The following is a 22,652-nucleotide window of genomic DNA, read 5'->3' as shown; positions in this document are numbered from 1 at the left end:
TGGAGCCTGCTTCTCCCTCTGCCTGTTTCTTTGACTCTTTCTCTCTGTGTCTCTCATGAATAAATAAATAAAATCTTAAAAAAAAAAAAAAAGAAAAGAAAAAATTCTTCATGCTAATGTATATTTTTAATAATTTCTGGGAACAACATATAAAACTGGGAAAATTTTTAAAGTTACGATAATTTTGTTTATAATTACAGTGATGAAAATATCTTGAACCCCATTGAGATAGGTAGGTAGTAACAAATAGCCTACATTTGACGGTTGAGAGTCCCACCTTGTATTTTGAAATCAGTCCACTCCGGCTTTCTTTTTGTCCAAGTAATTGCTCAGCCCTTGTCATGTATGATTCAAGTTCCTTCTGTGATTCCTCCACCCTCAGCTTGACATCCAAGTTTGGTGAAGCATCAGTTGAGTTTTTTAACACTGCAATTAATTTTACCATGTTGATCTGCAAAGAAAAAAAAAAATTCTCAACACCTGGCCCAGCTTTTTAATAAGTCATAAAATAATAAATATATTCTTTTAGTAGTAACTCTCATTTTCCCGCTAGACATAGAATATCCTATTTATTATATTAATATTTCTAATATACTCTAAATTATTTAAAACACATATGTATAATACAAAAGTAATATTTTACAAAACATTTCCAACCTCCAGGGCAATCCCTCCCCCCACATCCCCCTCTTCCCGCAGACCACTCGGTTTTAAAGACCAATTCACTAATAGGAAATATTAAAAAGAGACCTGAACTTTCTCTTTAGCTTCTTGAATCTTTGTCTGAAGCCCAACTGTGAGAACATGTTGCAAGGACTCCTGGCTCGAAATATTTTGCACATCCATTTGTAAGGTATCTTCGGTTCTAGAGACTAGCTCTTCGTACATAGAGCCTTTGGCAATAAGATGCTATTAAAACAAAATGAGGCCATAACAAATATTCTGAATATATGTTAAACATTACCCTTAATCTCATCAGGAAATCATAAAAAGTTAATTATTCATCCAAAATGAGGTAAACTTGTACTTTCAAAATATTATTTTAAAAATTCATCTTGGAGGTACCTGGGTGCCACAGTCAGTTAAGTGTCTGCCTTCAATTCAGGTCATTATCTCAGTGTCTTGGATCTAGCCCTGCATCGGGCTCCCTGATCAGTGGGGAGTCTGCTCTCCCTCTTCCTCTGCCCCTCCCCCTCACTCATGTTTTCTATCACTCTCATATAAATAAATAAAAATCTTTTTAAAAATAATAAAATAAAAATTCATTTTGAAACTTTATATTAGTACAATCAGATTCTGAGAAACATAGTCTTGCACAGATTATTCTTTATACAGTAAGTACTTCAATAAACTAAAGCCTAGAAGTAATTAATACAATGCCAATAGACAGAAAGTAAGTTGAGAGGGTAGCGATAAACCTTAAAATGAAGTTGTTCCAGGTCAAATCAGTTGGAAGGAAATTCAATAAGTGTCACTGGAGAAAATGGCTATTGGAAAAGAAATCTTTTTGAACCATGCTTCTACAACATACTAAAAATAAATTTCAGATGGATCAGAAAGTTACATATAAAGTAGGAAACTGGGATCCCTGGGTGGCGCAGTGGTTTAGTGCCTGCCTTTGACCCAGGGCGCGATCCTGGAGACCCGGGATTGAATCCCACGTCGGGCTCCCGGTGCATCGAGCCTGCTTCTCCCTCTGCCTCATTCTCTCTCTCTCTCTCTCTGTGACTATCATAAAAAAAAAAAAAGAAAGAAAGAAAAAGTAGGAAACTACAAAACAGAAGAAACAGAAGAAATTATCTACTGAGAGTAGATCAGTTTTCATGGGTAGGAAGGGGGCTTTTTAGGGATAAGAGTAGGAACATAAATATAAAAATTTTCTATGTAAAATAAACAACTTAAAAGTCAACAACTTGGTAACAATACTTGCCACATAAATGAAAACGTGTCATGACTCAAAGAGCTTATAAATTCAATAAGAGAAGATCTAAGATCCCACAGAAAATTCAGAAAACACATGAACAGATAATTCACAGAAACAAATGGCTGATTCATACATAAAAAGATAGTTCAACTTTACATGTAATTAAATAACTACAAATTAAAATAATAACAAGGTGCCCCTTTGCAGTTATCAAATCAGCACAAAAATTTTTAATTACAATTTATTGTTGGTATGAGTATAATAAAATAGAAACTACATTGTTTGATATCAACTAAGTAAATGCTGATTTTATTTATCTTAGAGCAGTGGCATCACGGTGATGATGGGTAAGAAGAGAAGCTTTTTCTTTACAGTCTGTACCTTTCCATTCTTGAGTTTTTTATTTGAGCTTTTGTTATTTTTATAATTAAAAAAAGGAAAAATTAAAATTATAAATGAATGTACTAATTGTAGAACATTTAAATGATGCACAGTTTTCTATGGATAAAAAAAGCATAAAGTATAAAAAAGCAACTTTTAATTTATTTTTATTGATGTAAATTCAACTTGCCAACATATAGTACATCATTAGTTTCAGATGTAGTTTTCAATCATTCATCAGTTGTATCTAACACCCATTGATCATCTCATCATGTGCCCTCCTTAATGTCCATCACCCAGTTACCCCATACCCCCTGCTCCCCTTCAGCATTCCTCAGTTTGTTCCCCAGAGTTAAGAGTCCCTCATGGTTTGTGTTTTTCTCTGATTTTTCCGCATTCAGTCTCCTCCCCTTACCCTATGGTCCCTTGCACTATTTTTTATACTCCACATATCAGTGAAACCATATGATAATTGTCTTTCTCCAATTGACTTATTTCACTTAGCATAATACCCTTCAGCTCCATCCACATCAATGTAAATGGTAGGTATACATCCTTTTTGATGGCTGAGTAATATTCTAGTGCGTGTGTGTGTGTGTGTGTGTGTGTGTGTGTGTTTTATCCATTCAACTGTCAAAAGACATCTTAGCTCCTTCCACACTTGGCTTCTAACCACAGTTTGGTTATTGTGGACATTGCTACTATCAACATTGGGGTGCAGAAGCCCCTTCATTTCACTTCCTCTGTATCTTTGGGATAAATACCCAGTAGGGCACTTGCTGGGTCATAGAGTAGCTCTATTTTTAACTTCTTGAGGAACCTCCACACTGTTTTCCAGAGTGGCTGCACTAGCTTGCATTCCCACCAACACTGTAAGAGGGTTCCCCTTTCTCCACATCCTCACCAACACTTGTTGTTTCCTGTCTTGTTAATTTTAGCCATTCTAATTGGTGTAAAGTAGTATCTCATTGTGGTTTTGATTTGTATTTCCCTGATGACAGGTGATGTGAAGCATGTTTTCATGTGTCTGTTGGCCATTTGCATGTCTTCTTTGGAGAAATGTCTGTCCATGTCTTCTACCCATTTCTTGACTGGATTGTTTGTTTTTTGGGTATTGAGTTTGATAAGTTATTTATAGATTTTTGGATACTAGCCCTTTATCTGATACGTCACTTGCAAATATTTTCTCCCATTCTGTACATTGCCTTTTGGTCTTGTTGACTGTTTCCTTTACTGTGCAGGTTTTTATCTGGATGAAGTCCCAACAGTTCATTTTTGCTTTTGTTTCCTTTGTCTTTAAAGACACGTCTTTCAAGAAGTTGCTGTGGCCAACGTCAAAAAAAAATTGCTGCCTATGTTCTCCTCTAGGATTTTTGATAGATTCCTATCTCACATTTAGGTCTTTGATCCATTTTGAGTTTATCTTTGGTATGGATTTAAGAGAATGGTCTAGTTTCATTCTTCTGCATGTGGCTGTCCAGTTTTCCCAACACCATTTATTGAAGAGATTGTCTTTTTTCCACTGGATATTCTTTCCTGCTTTGTCGAAGATGAGTTGATCATAAAGTTAAGGGTCCAGGGATCCCTGGGTGGCGCAGTGGTTTGGCGCCTGCCTTTGGCCCAGGGCGCGATCCTGGAGACCCCGGATCGAATCCCACGTCAGGCTCCCGGTGCATGGAGCCTGCTTCTCCCTCTGCCTCTCTCTCTCTCTCTCTCTCTCTCTGTGACTAACATAAATAAATAAAAAATTAAAAAAAAAAAAAAGTTAAGGGTCCATTTCTAAGTTCTCTATTCTGTTCCATTGATCTATGTGTCTGCTTTGTGCCAGTACCATGATGTCTTGAGATCACAGCTTTCTAATATAGCTTGAAATCAGGCATTATGACGCCACTGAGAAATAGCCAGGAATTGTCTGGCTATTTGAGGTCTTTTCTGGTTCCATACAGATCTTAGGATTATTTGTTCTAACTCTGTGAAAAATGTGCATGGTATTTTGATAGGGATTGAGTTGAATGTGTAGATTGCTCTGGGTAGCATAGACATTTTAACAATAGTTCTTCCAATCCATGAGCATGGAATGAATGCTTTTCCATCTCTTTATGTTTTCCCCAGTTTTTTTCATAGGTGTTCTGTAGTTCTTTTTTTTAAAAAAAAGGTTTTATTATTTATTCATGAGAGACAGAGAAAGAGAGGCAGAAACACAGGCAGAGGGAGAAGCAGGCTTGCTGCAAGGAGCCCAATGTGGGACTCAATCTCGGATCCTGGGATCATGCCCTGAGCCAAAGGCAGATGCTCAACTGCTGAGCCACCCAGGCATCCCTATGTAGATTTTAGAGTACAGATCCTTTGCCTCTTTGGCTAGGTTTATTCCTAGGTATCTTACAGTTTTTGGTGCAATTGTAAATGGGATCGATTCTTTAATTTCTCTTTCTTCAGTCTCACTGTTAGTGTACAGAAATGCAACTGATTTCTGTGTATTGATTTTGTATCCTGTCACATTGCTGAATTGCTATATGAGTTCTACCAACTTTGGGGTAGAGTCTTTTGGGTTTTCCACATACAGTATCATGTAATCAAAAAGCAACCATTTTATGCTCAACATCACTCATTAGCAGGGAAATACAAATCAAAACTGTGATGAAATACCACATCACAGCTGTCAGAATGGCTAAAATTAACAACACAGAAGACAGCAGGTGTTGGTGAGGTGTGGAGAAAGGGTAACCCTGTTGCACTGTTGGTGGGAATGCAAACTGGTGCAGCCACTCTGGAAAATAGTATGGAAGTTCCACAAAAAGCTGAAAAGAATTTCCCTATGATCCAGCAATTGCACTACTAGGTATTTACCCAAAGGATACAAAACTACACATTTGAAGGAGTACATGCACCCCGATATTTATAGCAGTATTGTCAACAATAGTCAAACTATGGGGCGAGCCCAAATGCCCATCAATTGATGAATGGATAGAAAAGATGTGGTGTATATATATGTGCAGATGTAGATATATAATAGAATACTACTCATTCATCAAAAAGAATGAAATCTTGCCATTTGCAACAATGTGGATGGAGCTAGAGTGTATCTGACATATCCTCACTGCCCCTGGAAACAAGAGAATATTTTAATCTCCATTCTGTAGTGGGGAATATAAGTGAAATAAGTCAATCAGAGAAAGACAAATACATGATTATACTCATATGTGGACTTTCAGAAACAAAATGGATGACCATTTCGGAGGGAAAAAAAGAGAGAGGATGGAAACATATTATGAAGACTTTACAGAGAACAAATACAACATTGATGGAAGAAGGTGGGTGGAGAATGGGCAAGATGGGTGATGGGTATTAGAGAGAGCACTTGTTATGATGAGCACTGTTGTTATATGTAAATGATGAACCACTGAACTCTACTCCTGAAACCAATATTGAACTGTATGTCAACTAACTAGAATTTAAATTTTTTTAAAAAGCAACTGCTTTAAAAACATTTTTAAAAAATCGTATCACCTGTACTGCTCAGCAATTTGCATTTCTTACTTCACCATATATCTTGCTCTAATAAAGATCTACTTAATTCCTTGTTAATATAAGTATATTCCAGTATGTTTATATTTTCACTGTTTTTTTTTATTTTCACTGTTTATAAGGGGGATCATTGTTTTTGTTTTGAAATATCTTTAAGATATTGAATTTCTCATTCCTCATTTCTTTCACTAAAATAAATTCCAGATACAGCAAATAAATAAATATAAAAATAAGGTAAAAATAGAAATAAATAAAAGCACTGGCAGATGGCTCAGTTAAGTTTATATAATATTTTCAAAGCAATAAAAATACCATTCTTATATACCATGAGAATGCAAAATACTATATATACACCTTTCAGAAGTTTGGACTTAAAAGAATTACATAAATATTCCTTTATTCCAGGAACTTTCCATCTTGTTGTAATTTATGACATGTTCCATAAGTTTTATAGCTGAGCTGGAACTCAGTAAAAACCTCAATTGTAACTTCTTTCCCAGGAGAACTGAATGATATTAAAACAGACTCTTGCTTCATTGCTTTTCAATGAGTCGGACTGCCAAAGAATAAAGACAGAAAGGTTTTAACAACATCCGTCACCCTCCCTAAATCAAGGAAGGAAGGAAAAGTAGCTTAATCAATGGGTGAGCTTTCAAAGCATAGATTGTATAATCTCTTATGCCCACATTGCACTGACCTATCTGACATATCCTCACTGCCCCTGGAAACAAGAGAATATTTTAATCTCCATTCTGTAGTGGGGAATATTAGTTCAAGAACTGAGACTCATAAGGTATTATTAGTGGTCTCCTCATCTATCCTCAGTCTTCAAGCAAAATCTCAGCAAATGATCCAGGGATGACACTTCATGCAATTTTTAAACCTCTAAACAAAGAAAATCAAGCAGTAGTCCTACTACATTTTTTTATGATCTTATTTATTATTTATTTAGAAATAGAGAGAGTGTGCAGGGGGAGGGGCAGAGGGAGGGAGAATCTCAAGCAGACTTCCCACTGAGTGCAGAGCCTGACACGGGGCTCAATCTTAGGACTGAGATCATGATCTGAGACAAAATCAAGAGTCAGACACTCAACAGACTGTGCCACAGGTGCCTCCCATTACTATTTACTTTAAAATCTTGTATTTATCTTAATACATAAGTGTACAACTAAGAAATCTGTCCTTTTAATACTTTTACACTCATACCTGCAAAGATTCTTCCACTGAGGCATCTACACCCTCTTGATGTCTCAGAATGTCCAAAAGAGATTTGGTTTCTGCCTCCCAGATTTCCATTTGTCTAATGAGTTTTTCAATCTCTTCAGCCACTTTAAGTTGCCCTGTGAATTCATTTTCTTTTTCACGTTCTTCCCCAGCCTGTTACAACATTCAAAATTATCACTAAGAAGATGGCAACAGTCACAGTATAAAATAAGTTTCAGTTAAAAAAAAAAGTTAAATCTTTTTTTCCTGAATTCAACATAATTCAACATAGTAACTTAAAACCTAGTTTTTGAACAATGATAATAGCACTTTATGATCATATTTATCACCTTAAAAAAGTAAAACATTTGTTCACAGATATTTTCTTAATGAGGGCATCATTCCTATCATTTAGTTACTCTCATCTCCATTTCATAGATAAAAAGATTAAAGGTTAGAAAATTAGGGTAATGACTCTATAGCTATTTCTAAAACTCATATGCAATTTAATTAAATATAACTCTGAGCAACAGCAGTTGCAAAACATCACTAAGAGACTCAGAATCCAGTTTCAACACAATTAAGCCTTTTCCTATTAATAATCCCTCAGTAACCCATAGGTTGTTAAGCTACATACTTTACACTTTACACAATAGATACATTCTTAAAGTTGTTGTTAATCAGCTCATATCTTAAATGTATTAAAGGAATATAGTATTCTGCATTATTACATTCTTATATTCTAAAAGCATATTGGACAACTTAAGATCTTTCAAGATTTTTCTCTGATCAGGTCTCCTTATGGTGGGAAACATTGGCACTCCATCACAGCAACTGGCTAAAGCCAGTGAAAAGTTATATAAAGTGAAGTTGGATTCATTATTATTCAGAAGAAGGCACATTTCCCAAATCACAGGCATTATATCTTACATGTGTATGATTTTTTTGGTTCCATAGTCTTCTCTATAATCTAAAGCCATCCTCCAAATTATCCAACAAAACAAGAAATAAAGACTATATTGTCCCCCACTGTAGAGAAAGGAAGCAAGACACAGGCCAGAGGCTAGACCAAAGCTGGACAATCCCTGAGCACAAGTCAAAAGTCATCTGCAGAAAACATCAACTTTGTTTCCACAGCTCAGAAGTCATGACTGCTTCTGCATGTCTGTGAAACTCCTCAGCAAGTGAGAGACACAGACTTGAATCCTGAAGACTCCTTCGTGAAGGCATCCACTAAAGCATTCTAGTGGAAAATGACTATACTTTGAATGTTATCCAATAATTACATTTACCATTGTTTCAACAATATGGTTTTATCAAAAGAAAAATAGCCAAGTTGGGGCCCCTAAGTGGTTCAGTTGGTTAAGCATCTGACTCTTGATTTCAGCTCAGGTCTTTTTTTTTTTAAGATTTTATTTATTTATTCATGAGAGACAGAGAGAGTGGGGCAGAGATACAGACAGAGGGAGAAGCAGGCTCCATGCAGGGAGCCTCATGTGGGACTTGATCCCAGGACTCCAGAATCACGCCCTGGACTGAAGGCAGGTGTTAAACCGCTGAGCCACCCAGGGATCCCTCAGCTCAGGTCTTGATCTCAGGATCATGAGTTCAAGCCCCTTATTGGGCTCCATGCTGGGTGTGGAATGTACTCAAAAAATTTTTTTCAGGGGCATCCAGGTGGCTCAGTCAGTTAAATATCTGCCTTTGGCTCAGGTCATGATCCCAGGGTCCTGTGATGAAGCCCCACATTGGGCTTCCTGCTCACTGGGGAGTCTGCTTCTTCCTCTCCCTTAGCTCCTCCCCTGCTTATGCTCTCTCTCTCTCACTCTATCAAATAAATAAATAAAATCTTTAAAAAAATTTTTAATAGCCCAGCTATTAGTCTATTTTCTATAGACAAATAAAATACATAAAGTATGACTATTTTACCTTTATATTCTCATTATGATTTTCAGGAAGTTCTATGGACATATCTGTTGAAAAATCAACAGTTGGTTTTTCTTCTTTAGATAGCTGAGTATTTTCATAATTGTCAAAATTGGGCTGATCCTGTTTTTTTATAAGTGGCAGGTTCATGTCCTATAAAAAAAAGTCAAATATTTAAAGCCCATATTTTTTAATGTAAAGATAATATTATTATCAACAATTGGACATAATATATTCAATCTATTTCTGGGATTTATCACTTAGTAACAACATTATAAAGTATGAGCATTTCCCATAAAACACCTCAGTCTCAAATTATTATTAAGAAATAGAAAATTTTAATGAAGTTCAAAGATTATTTATTAAAAGTCTGCTTTTATAAATGTAAAAGCTATATAAAGCTCAGTGTATGTTCTCAAGGAGCTTGAAATCTGTAGGCAAAAAATGCTTATGTTGTTCTATAATAGCAAATGAATTTCAACTAGAAATGTCCACACAAAAACTTGTACATAAATGTTCACAGCAGCATTATTCATAAGAGTTAAGAGGGTGGAAAGAAGCCATTGTGCATCAAGTGATCACTGAAGAAATAAAATGTTGGTTATCCATACAGTAGATTATTATTTGCCATAAAAAGAAATAAAATACTGAACCCTGCTACAACACAGAAAAACCTTGAAAACATTACCCTAAGTTTAAAAAGACGAGAAATGAAAGACCAGATATTATATGATCCTATCTGCATGAAATATCTAGAATAGGCAAATCTACAGAGACATGAAATAGATTAGTGGCTGCTGGGAAGGCTGGGAGAAAGTGGGAAGTGACTGCTAATGAGTACAGAGATTCTTTAGTAGGTGATAAAAGTGTTCTAAAATTAATGATGGTGATGGCTGCCCAACTCTGAATATACTAAACACCACTGAGTCACATACTTTATATGAGTGAACTGTATGGCATGGGAATTATATCTCAATGAAACTGTTACCAATAAACAAAAATAAAAAAACTTACAAGCTGGGTTTTTGTAATAAATTTTCTCCATCTTTTATTCAGCCTTCTCAGTTCTTTAGAAATAGAGGATCCAACTTCATCATTACTGACTTGAATTAAGAAATTTCCCACTTCATTTAAAGTAGTATGTTCTCTATTCCATTGCGATAGTGTCTCAAAGGGAACCTACACAACATATAAGCAACACGTTTAATGACATAACGTCTTTCCATTACCTACAATAGATCTTTACCAAGGCTGATTCTCAGCAAAAATGAGTATGAGGTTTTTGCAGATATTCTAACCCTTCCCTTTCTTGTTGGACTAGTTCTTCATTCCTAATCACTAATTGGCAGGCATCTGTCATCACTCCTGGTCCTGAACTTTTAGGAAGCATCTGATGTTCTTTCTAAGTGGCTAATGAACTTAGAGCAAAGGTTCTCAAGCATTTATTAGTTCATGGTGCCCTAAATGTCTCAGTAATTTTTTCATAGATTCCTTAGGACAGAAGATTCATCTTATGGGTCTCATTTTCAAGTGGGTCCAAACCACTTGGTAGTTTTTTGCTGCATGATATCCAACAGACTGATACAGTGTCTCCCTCAAAATTTAAATTATCTTGAAAGTCCTCTTTGGCAATTCAGAGTACCTCAGCACAGAGTTTGGGAACTGCAAGGCTTACTGTGTTATTTTTCTCAGTTATGTGAATTTTCATAAAAGATCTTTAATGGAAGGAGCTAAATAATATTATGCTAAGCAAAATAAGTCAGGCAGAGAAAGACAAATACCATATGATTTCACTCATATGTGGAATTTAAGAAACAAATGAGCTAAGGGACAGAAAGAGAGAAACCAAGAAACAAACTCTTAACTATAGAGAACAAATGGATGGTGACCAGAGGGGGAGAGGACTGGGAGATGGGGGAAATAGGTGAGAGAGGTTAAGGAGGGCACTTGTCTTCATGAGCACTGGATGCTGTATGAAAGTGTTGAATGACTATATTGTACCAATGAAACTGATATTACACAGTATGTTAACCAACTAAAATTTAAATAAAAACTTAAAAAAATATCTTAGAAGAAGTGTTGAAAGTCAAAGATTTGGATTGCTAGTATCACTATAGCTGACAGGAAGAAAGACTCACTAATCCCTCAAGTATGCTTTTTGCATTCCTATACTTAACACATATTTTACTTTCATATAAACAGCCCATTTTCAGCTGAGCACCTTTACCTTCTATTTGGAAAATGTTTAATCTGAGAGGCTGTCTATATCCATATGCAACAGAGGAAAACAAATGAAAGAAAGAAAAGCGACCTCAGAGAATAATCATAAAACCGATTTTTACATGACTAGCAAATGAAAACAATCATGAATTACATTGAAATTTCTTCCACGTCTCTCCACATAGGTCTGAGATATTTTGCATTTTCTTTCTCTAGAAACTCAAGTAGATTTTAGAGCTGAAAGGTATTCACCCAAATGGAAAATAAAACTTTTTAAAATATCAATTTATTTTATTACCTATCTATAAGCTATCAAATACTCCCAGTCTTTTATTTCTTTCCAAAGAATTTAGCAATATATCTTTCAAAAGCTATACTCTGTGTGTGTGTGTGTGTGTGTGTGTGTGTAAACCTGTGATCAGAAGAAAACTTCCTTTCGGCAATTATATTAGAAAGAAACTAAACTCATTTCAACACCTTGAAGAATTTTGCTACAAATCATGCTTACTGTTCCCTGGCCTCTCATTTTTGGATTGAAAATGAAGATCTCCAAACAAAATGCAAAAAAGAAAGTAAAATTGAGGAGGCACCAGTAGACTGAAAATGAAAATACCTCTTTCATCTGTTCCTTCTTTGTCTCCTCAAAACAAGCCTTGAGTAAGCGAAGATTTTCCACATAAGTAGCCCAACATGTCAGAACTTTTTGTAGAGTGGATTTCACATTATATATATTTTTTCTATACATACAAATGTTATGTTCCACCGCTGTATATTGTTCACTAATATCCTGATGTTGTCCAGCTATAACGGTGACAAAACAAGAAAGTAATCTCAGAAAACAGTTTATTATTAATAAAATACTGTTAAGAAAAAATATTTGCATATTAATTGACAGTGGTAAAATAAATATGTACTCCGACAATATTAAAAGTAAATGCAAGAATTTTCCAAACAAAACACATATGTAAAACCAATTTCTAGAACATTAAGGTATAAAGAAAGTGAAATGGAAAATGCTACTTTTAAGTGATTCAATCAAAAAATAACTGTATGGCTTTACCTAAATTTTTATGGATTTCTTCACATTTTTGAAAGGAAGATTCAAGTTGAGCTAGGAACTCTTTTTCTTCAATAAATTTCTGGGAGGGGAAAGGAAAAAATATATTGACAGTTTTTTACTATTAAAAATGAGCTAAGACATTTATATAAAGACATAAATATTGATGAAGCACTTAGGCACCAAAATTTCTTTAAGGTTTTAATACTATATATTTGGGTAGAAAAGAAGAGCAGTTCATGGAGAAAGACAGTTAAGACCTAGGAGATAGAAATACAAGTATGAATACTATGTAGGTATGAGACCTGACAAAGATTATCTTACTGCAGTGATACGGTTCTACAGTGGTTTTCCTCCTGTGGGAAAAGGCAAGTTAAGTATAGAATTTTCAAAATCTCCTATTTCACACATTTATTAATATTGCATCATTTATATCAGTTTCTCTTACTTCTTATATTATTAATATTGAATAATTTTTATTAGCAATATTAGAGTATGTTGTAAATAGATACCATCCATCACACAAAAACATTTGAGAAACGACCAATAGTCAAATTATGTGTCCTATGCAAGCAAATTCTGCCTTGGAAAAAGAGAGTTAATTAAAAGCTCCTATTTATTTTACACTTATTAGGCACTAATGGTATGATTATTTAAATGGAAAAATGAAAAATCAAAGAAAGAAAGATATTCAAAATCTAGTCTAATTTCAAATGATGCCTTCTATTCATGAATGCACAGTGTTTATTTAAAAATTTTTTTTGTTTAAGAGAGAATCAGAGATAGCAAGAGAGAGCCGAGCAGGGAGCCCAACATGGGACTCCATCATGACCTCATCCAAAGGCAGATGGTTAACTGACTAAGCCACCCACGTGCCCCAGGAATGTAGTGTTTAAATCATTAATTGTGGGATCCCTGGGTGGCGCAGCGATTTAGCGCCTGCCTTTGGCCCAGGGCGCGATCCTGGAGACCCGGGATCGAATCCCACATCGGGCTCCCGGTGCATGGAGCCTGCTTCTCCCTCTGCCTGTGTCTCTGCCTCTCTCTCTCTCTTTGTGTGACTATCATAAATTTAAAAATTTTTTTAAAAATCATTAATTGTAAATAAATCGCTTGCCATCTTGTTTTTCAATTTTTACACCGAAATCTTGGGATTTTTCTTTTTGGTCTCTCATTCCAAAGAGGGAAATAGAAAGATTGATAAGTCCTAACTGTAGAAATGACATTTCTAGGATGCTTTTGTTTTAATTTACAAATGAACATGTTTATATTTAAATCACTGCAACATTTTTTCCCTATAAATTGCAAGAGCCAAACCCTCTCTCCAAAATATGCCTCAAGACAAAAGGCACTGTCTTTCCCACTCCTACAACTTGAAAGGCTAAGACCAAATGTTCTAAAAATATATTAATTTTTGAATGAAACTATGAATCTGAGAGGGAAAAAATATTAAACAAGACATCCAGTAAGTGAAAGTTGGAATTGTTAATGAAAATAACATTGAAACTTTTCCTATTATGTTAATTAGCCTGGCTAATTGACTCTCTCCTGCTGAGATAAATAATGCTGTTTTCTCTTTCTTACTCCTCCCAATGTCTGTTATTTGACTACCTGTAATTCTGTTCTCCAGGCAATTTTAAGCTAGTGAAAGCTACCAAGAAAACTCATCTCAAAATCTGAAAAAGTGAAGGGAAATTGTGCCAAGGAAGAATGCAAACCCAGCTCCCAGACATGCAGAATACTTTTCTAAGACACAAAATAAAGCAGCTTACATGCCAGTCTTCCAGCAACAATTCCACAGATGCTTTGTTCCCATATTTGATGTTCCAAACATCCAATTTTAATTTCAATTCATCTAGCAAACCAAGAACTGAGCACTTATAGTAATGAAATTCTAGACGTGGAATGAGTTTTTTCCCTGAAATGTTGTTGATTCTGGAAAATATTGCAGGTTTCAGAATTTAACCTAATAGTATTGTCCAAATGCAAGTAATCTGTTTGGCATTTCTAAAATATTGGTTCTTTGGCTTTTTATTTTAAACACATGGAACTCAGATGTATACTCAAATCTTCTTCTGGTTTTGTTTTGTTTTGTTTAAAGTAAGCTCTACAATACCCAATATGGGGGCTTGAACTCATGACCTTGAGATCAGGAGTCACATGCTCTACCAAGTAGGCAGTCAGGTGCCCCAAATCTTTTTTTTTAAACAAAGTAAACAAACATTGTGGCTAAATATAAAATAACTATTTCTGAGATGGAAACATATAATACAACATTTTCTGGAGAAACTATTCTCCTACTGAAAAATATCCTGCAATAAATGTTAATCTCCAAAATATTTTACTACATTTGTAAACTTTCATATAACTGAATGCAACTATAATTTCAAACATTTACATATTAAAACAGCTTTCATTATTAAGGCTAACACCCTCTTATTATTCTAATAAGTTACTTACAAATGATGAGAAAAGAGAAGATGATGTGGACAACAGCAATTAAATAATCTCTCTATGTATAGTATTTTGGAATTTACAAAGTGCTTTCAGATACCTCCTCCCACTTCACCCAGTATCCTTGTGAAACATGAACAGGGTGATTATCATTATCCTATATGTACAAATGAGGATACATGCTCATTTGTAAATGAGTAAGTAACTTCATCAAAATTCAGTACGGAGCTCGGACTCCATGTCCAGAACTTTTTCCCACCATCCATATCCTACCATCCAATAAAAGAGGAAGTATGGTAGCATGTTATAATGTTACTGTTACATAAAATGTGAAGAAGGTACTATTAATCAAGATTTAAAGCATACTTGTCAGAAATTATCTAAAAATCTCTAATTTTCTCATCCCTATAGCTTCATGTTAGTGCTCAAACATGAATGGTATCGACAGTTGTGAAGTGGTAGCATTACAAACCGTCCTTTCATTTCCTCCAATTTCTTAGGTGGTACCAGTGGCAAATGTTCTTCATCTCTATTTTCAAATGTCAGAAGAGTATTCGAATTACAATCAAATTTATCCATCAGATTCTGAAAAGAAATTTAGCATGACATGAACCAGACTTATTGCCAAGCATTGTAATTGGGGGTTTGTTAATCTCATTTGTTCTGGGCATGCACTGCATCTTTTTCCAAAAAAAAAACAAAAAAAAAACAAAAAAAACAAAAAAAAACATAAAGCCCTTACTTTTTTTACAAAAACTTTGAAAATAAGTATTCATCAAAAATGCATTAAACTGGCTCATTTTACAGAGAGGCAGACTGTAGTCTCTTTGGTAAAAGCATTATCAAAATCTTTTGTTTTTGGATTTCTTTTCCATTCGTTTGTGGGTTCACATGCTATAGATGTCACATATCAAATTCCTTCATGACATTTTAGTGAGAACCCAATCTCTCACATTGTAAACCATTCTCCTCCCTCTTCTTTGGTTGGGCTTTACAATTGCTTTAGAACTTACTAGATTCTACCTTATTGTTTCCACCTCGAACTGGCACAATGCCCATGAAGAAAGTAAAGGTATCTCTGGCTCCCAAAAATCTCCAAGGGAATCATTCCAAACCATCCTCAAATACCCACTCTATTTCTTTCCTTTCTCCCTAGGGCAAAGTGTTCCTCAAGAACAGTCCCTAACAAAGCATGGATTTTTTTTCCATGTTTCTTTTTTATTTTCCAACCTTGATTAAAGTCATTTTCTCTTGTGTTAGAGCCATGGCTTCACAGTAATCCTGGGAAGCTGGCAAATCTTCATCTATAAGCCCCTCTATCTCCTGGAGCCAGGCTTCGATTTGATGCAGTGGTGAGGGCAAGGCATGATTCAGCTCTGTTTTCCACACATTAATCTGAAAAAACAAAAATATGTGCTTCAGTAGACACTCTTCTAAAGTTTACTTACTTCTTCAGGGGCACCTGGGTGGCTCAGTCGGTTGAGCATATGACTCTTGGTTTTGGCTCAGGTCATCTCAGGGTCATGAGATCGAGCCCAGAGTCAGGCTCCTCACTCAGCAGAGTCTGCTTGGGATTCTCTCCCCCTCCTCCTGCACCCTGCCCCCAATAAATAAATAAAACCTTTCAACCTCTTACTTCCTCAGCCTTCCCACCACTCCCTACAGGCACATGAGTCATACAAATGCCAACTACTTATTTCCCCAAACATTGACTGCATTCCCAAGGTGTTCACTCTTGCTGTCCTTTCCACCTGGATTTTTTCCCCCCTAAGCACCATTAAAACTCACTCCCACAGTCATTTATTCATTCATTCACTCACTCAGTAAACATTTACTAAAAATCTGTTGTGTTAAGAGCTGATAGAGATATAAAGGCTTCTAGAATGGAGAAGGGACATGCAGTGGTTGCACACCACAGAGGACAGTGGAGCAGTTAGACACAAATTAGATGTATCTACATGTGAACACTGGGGCATTTTAAATATACGTGCTCAAAAATTTAAGAAATAGAAAATATATAACATCAATTTACACAACTTAAAAATATATGAGCATAGAAATATAATATGCATTTTGAAAGAACATACAAAAAAAAAAAAAAGATACACATTAACCACATCAAGAGATTGGCCAAAGGAGAAAGGGAAATGGAAGGAGGGCATGGGTGTAGAAAGACATAAACACAAATTAAACAAGTGAATAAAAGTTAGAGTAGGGACTTGCCCAGACCCATGTGCCATGAAGGGAAGAGTAAGTTTAACACAACCCTCTACATCTGAGGGTCAATCAGATAAATATAAAGAAAACACAGATCTTGCCTGAACCACCTGGTGGGGGAAGCAAAGTACATGATTACAGTTAAGTGTGGTCAGCAATATAACAGAGCCAGACAGATGGGCTCAGGGAAGACCCTGGAAGAACACTGATTCCACAATGATGCCCAGAATTTTTTTTTTAATTTTTAATTATTTTTTGTCTTTCAAATTTTTATTTGTATTATTTTATTTGAAATGTTGAAATCCCAGTTAACAGTAACTGTAATATCAGCTTCAGGTGTAGAATTCAGTGATCCATCACATAACACCCAGTGCTTGTCACAAGTAAGTGCCCTCCTTAATCCCCATCACCCATTTAACCCATGCTCCTGCCCACCTCCCCTCCAAGAACCTTGTTTGTTCTCTATCCTTAAGCGTGTGTCCTGGGCACCTGGGTGGCTCGGCCGATTAAGCATCTGCCTTTGACTCAGGTCATGATCCCAGGGTCCTAGGATTGAGTCCTGCATCAGGCTTCCTGCTCAGCAGGGAAGTCTGCTTGTCCTCCCTCTGCCCTTCCCTCCACTTGTGCTCTCTCGCTCTCTCTCTCTCTCTCTCTCTCTCTGAAATAAATAAATAAAATCTTATTACTTAAAAAGAGTCTGTTTTCTGGTTTGTTTCTCTCTTCCCTTCCCCTCCTTCCCCCCATGTTTATCTGTTTTGTTTCTTAACTTCCTGAGGCAACGGAAACAAAAGCAAAAATAAGCTAATGGGACTTAATCAAGATAAAAAGCTTCTGCACAGCAAAGGAAACAATCAACAAAACTTAAAGGCAACCTACAGAATGGGAGAAGATATTTGGAAATAACATATCTGATAAAGGGCTAGTATCCAAAATCTGTAAAGACTTATCAAACTCAACACACAAAAAAACCAATAATCCAGTTTAAAAACAGGCAGAAGACACGAATAGACATTTTTCTAAAGAAGACATCCAGATGGTTAACAGACACATGAGAAAATGCTCAACATCACTCATCATTAGGGAAATATAAATCAAAACTACAATGAGATATCACCTCACACCTGTCAGAATGGCTAAAATTAACAACACAGGAAACAACAGGTGTTGGCAAGGAGATGGAGAAAGGGAAATCTTAAACTGTTGGTGGGGATGCAAATTGATGCAGCCACTCTGGAAAACAGTATTAGGGTTCCTCAAAAAGTTAAAAATAGAGAAGTGCCTGGGTAGATCAGTCGGTTAAGCCTCTGACTTTGGATCAGGTCACGATCCCAGACTCTTAGAATCAAGCCTCAAGTTTGGCTCTGCATTCAGTTGGGATTCTGCTTGTCCCTCCAACCCTCTCCTCACTTGTGCGATCTTTCTCTCTCTCAAATAAATTAATAATTTTTTTTTAAGTTAAAAATAAAACCACCTTAAGATCCAGTAATTGCATTACTAGGTATTTGCCCAAAGAATACAGAAATGCTGTTTAAAGATACACACACCCCAATGTCTACAGCACCATTATCTACAATAGTCAAATTATGGAAAGAGCCCAAATGTCCATTGACTAATGAATGGATAAATAAGATGTGATATTCTACACAATGGAATATTATTCAGCCATAAAAAGAATGAAATCTTGCCATTTGCAATAATGTGGATGAAGCTAGAGAATATTATACTAAGTAAAATAAGTCAGGGAACAATAAATACTATATGATTTCATTCATATGTGGAATTTAAGAAACAGAACAGATGAACATAGATGCCCAGAATTCTTAAGCATGATAAAAATGCTCTGAGACCACCTCCTTTCATGAGGACCCCATTTAGGAGTGTGCTTTTGTTTGTTTGCTTTTGAGTGTTTTTTTTTTTTTTTTTTTTTTATCTGAACTCACACAGTTATATTATGGCTTTTGTAGCATTCTCATTCCATCCACCCCCATGAAGATCAAGCACAAATTAGAATTTGTTTCACTCAAATGACTTGCTCTAATGAAAGTATGAGTTTTTTTTTAAAAAGTATGAGTTTTAAATCTGTATTTCTCTTTCCATTATAGTTCTACTAAATGAATTGCCACTATTCTTAAAGTTAAATTAATTTTAAATCGAGGAAAGAAAAAAGCAAGATTACATTTTTAAAAGAATAGGGTTATCTGATTCATCACTAATTGAAAAACATTTATCAGACACCACCATATGTGAGGGAAATATCAAAAAGAAACATATAAAAGCAAATACCCAAGTATAAAGATGTTAAATGAGGAAAAAGCTAGGCTTCTTTAAGGCAGTCAAATGGAACTATTCATAAACTAGAAGCATTAAATATTATACTTTTTACATCTTTTGCTCTTTTTTTAGGTTTATTGAGATATAATTGACATAAGATTTAAAATGTAGAACTCGGTGATTTGATACACATATACATTGCAGAAGGATCCCCTCTATCTAGTTAATTAACACATCCATTACTTCACATATTTATCCTTTTTTTTTTTTTTTTTTTTGGTGAGAACATTTAAATTGAACGTTCTTAGCAAATTTCAGTGATAGAATACAGTGTTACCAAGTCTGGCCATCACGTGACCTTACTCAACTCAGCTGAAAGTTTGTACCCTTTTACCAACTTCTATTCCCTCTATGCTCCATCCTTGACAACTAATTTTCTACTCGCTATCTCTATGAATTTGACTTTTTTTTAAAAGATTCCACATGTAAGTAATACCATGTAGTATTTTGTTTTGCTTTGATTGCTTGCAAGTTTCTCTTCTCAAACGGCATATGGCAACAGGCAACACTACAATTTTAAATCACTAAGTATATGCAATTAAGCCTTCACTTGGAAAATAAAGAAAAACAAGTTTTCATTATTATGAATTTTTAATATGTGCTTTTATTATATCCAAATTATTTGTGCATTTGCCAAAATAAAATAAGGCAGAAAGTTGATAAATGAGTAAAAGAGAGGCTAAAAGCAATAGCTCTAATTCAACTGATGATCTTTCTACAACTGAAAGAAAGCTGTATATATTTTGAATGAAACAGAATGTGTGCTTTTTGCCTGAGGACTGTACTTTATGTAATGGTCAGAAGAAGAAAGATAGAAGGTGATATTTAACTTTTATTTCTTTTCTTTCTCATTTACCATAAAAAAAAATGGCTCCATACTTTCTAGTTTGGGAAATTACTTTTGAATTTGGTTGAAAATTTGTATCTGATCTGACCTGATCCTGTCAGGTCAAAATAACATAATACTGCTATTTTACATAACTGGCTCAAAATGAAACCATTTACTGTGATGTTTTGAGGTAACTATATGCTCAAACAACTGAACCAGAAACTGTCTAGATGGTATACACCTGATGACTTTAAAAATAATATGTCTAATTTGCCACACCAAGGCAATGAGCTGTATTACATCTACGAAGGAATGAATTTTCAAGCTATTATCAATTTGCAGCACTTACTCTTACAAAATAGTTTTTTTAATGGTTTTTCTCATTATTGTGGGTACTTTTTCCAAAGCATATTCAATAAAATTAGGCCAGGTCTTTGTGGCCTGGGAACATCATGAACTCTATACACAATATCTTCTTCCTTTCCTTCCATTTTGTTGAGGACCTGTAACCAAGAGCTCCTACACCTCACAAAGGTCAGTTTCAAAGCTGTGATAAGAATAAGTTGAGGACGTGATGACACCTGCCACTTGGTGCGAAGGTTTCCAGAACTATGCCAGTTCTCCCCAAATTAGGTACTCGGAGAAGGCGGCTCGTTTAAGCTACTAGACTATTTAACACCCTTCATAAATGATGTGAAAAATATATTCTGGAAACAGACTAGCACTCCTGACAGCCAAGAGACTTGAGCAGGGATCAACAAACTTGTCCAGGGCCAGAGTATTTTTGACTTGCGGACCATAAAATCTTTGTTGCAACTTTGTAAATTCACCAAAAATCATTTAATTTATCCATTTCAGTTGAATGAATTGTATGGTATATAAATTATACCTCAATAAAGATGTCAAAAAAAAAAAAAAAAGAACGAAGGCAGAATGTCTAGGTGGCTCAGTCGGTTAAGCATCTGACTCTTGATTTCAGCTCAGGTCATGATCTCAGGATCATGAGGTAGAGCCCCACATCTGGTTCCACACTTAGCAGGGAGTCCACTTGAGATTCTCTTTATCTCCCTCTGCCCTCGGCCTGCACTCTCTCTCTCTTCCTCTCTCTCTAAAATAAATAAATGAATCTTAAAGATAAAAAAAAGAATATAGGCAAAATAAAGACATTCACAAATCAAAGAAAACTAAGAGAATTTGTTCCCCCAGACCTGCATTATAAGATAAGCTAAAAAAAGTTTTAAGGCTGAAAAAAAATGAGTTCAGATGAAAACTCAAATCTCTAGAAAGGGATGAGGAACATTAAAAATGATAAACATCTAGATAAATATAAAAGCTTTTTTTCACTTAATATCTTTAAAATGTATGACTATTTTTAGCTAAGATTTATGACACGGTCTTAGGGACTTTAAAACATATGTTTGTGGGGGCAGCCCGGGTGGCTCAGTGGCTTAGTGCCTGCCTTCAGCCTGGGACATGATCCTGGAGTTCTGGGATCAAGTCCCACGTCGGGCTCCCTGCATGGAGCCTGCTTCTCCCTCTGCCTGTGTCTCTGCCTCTCTCTCCCTCTCCCTGTGTCTCTCAATAAATAAATAAAATCTTAAAAAAAAAAAAAAAAGAAGAAGAAAAAAAAACATATGTTTGTGGCATATATATTTATATATAAAGCAACTATAGCATAAAGTATGACAAATGAATCAATTTAATTGCAAGATTTCTACATAAGAAGTTGTATAACTTAAAAATTATATAAGTAGACTGTAAAATTTTTAAAATGTACATTGTAATCTCACTAAAAATCTGCTAGAAAGCAGTAGAGCCAAAAAGCCAATAGATAAATTAAGATGAAATTCTAAAAATATTAACATGATCTAAAGCAAGGCAGGAAAAGAATAGAGATAAAAAGAAAATAGAAGAAATAAACAGAAAAAAAAAGAATAAAATGGTATACATACCTCAGTTGAACCATATCAATAATTCCATTAAATATTAACTGACTAAACTCTCCAATTAAAAGGCAGAAATGATCATAATGGATAAGAAAGCAAGATCCAATCATATGCTGCCCATAAGGGATACACTTTAAATATAAAGACTCAAATAGATTGAAAATAAATGAAGGAAAAAGATGTACCACTAAGTCAGCATAAGACTGGAGTGATAATATTGATAACAGATTAAATATACATTAAGAAAAACAATATTACCAGAGATAAACAGGAATATTTCATAATAATAAAAGTGTCAATTCATCAGGGAGACATAACCATGAATGTACACAACTAATAACAAAATTTTAAAATACATTAAACAAAATTTGACAGAATCAAAGGAAGGATCCTATAGATCTTAACAGCAATTTCTCAGCAATTGATAGAACAACCAAGCAAAATATCAATCAAAACACAGATAATCTGACACTATCAACCACCATATCTTAACTGATATCTATAAAATGCTGTATCAAATTACTATAGAATACATATTCTTTTCAATTGTAAATGACATGTACACCAACATGCACTATGCCTTGGGTCATACCACAAATCTCAATAAATTGCAAACAACTAAAATCATACCAATATATT

At 35.1% G+C, this 22,652-nt stretch overlaps 1 protein-coding gene across 5 annotated transcripts in view; it reads right to left on the bottom strand.

The window, feature by feature from the left end:
• SYNE2 (spectrin repeat containing nuclear envelope protein 2) overlaps positions 1-22,652 on the bottom strand; it is a 320,213-nt gene that overhangs the window by 200,396 nt on the left and 97,165 nt on the right. For all 5 annotated transcript variants that reach the window (XM_077909580.1, XM_077909581.1, XM_077909582.1 and 2 more), the window contains 10 exons: positions 15,921-16,085; positions 15,163-15,275; positions 14,009-14,171; positions 12,240-12,318; positions 11,793-11,980; positions 9,974-10,138; positions 8,963-9,112; positions 7,037-7,207; positions 751-909; positions 278-451 (listed from right to left, as the gene is read on the bottom strand). In XM_077909580.1, the coding sequence (XP_077765706.1) occupies positions 278-451; positions 751-909; positions 7,037-7,207; positions 8,963-9,112; positions 9,974-10,138; positions 11,793-11,980; positions 12,240-12,318; positions 14,009-14,171; positions 15,163-15,275; positions 15,921-16,085 (1,527 nt within the window). The remainder of the gene's footprint in view (positions 1-277; positions 452-750; positions 910-7,036; positions 7,208-8,962; positions 9,113-9,973; positions 10,139-11,792; positions 11,981-12,239; positions 12,319-14,008; positions 14,172-15,162; positions 15,276-15,920; positions 16,086-22,652) is intronic.

Source organism: Canis aureus, chromosome 9 (genome assembly GCF_053574225.1).
Source record: "Canis aureus isolate CA01 chromosome 9, VMU_Caureus_v.1.0, whole genome shotgun sequence".
NCBI lineage: Eukaryota > Metazoa > Chordata > Mammalia > Carnivora > Canidae > Canis > Canis aureus.
Note: the sequence above shows the minus strand (reverse complement) of the source record. Positions and strands in the feature narration are given on the sequence as shown.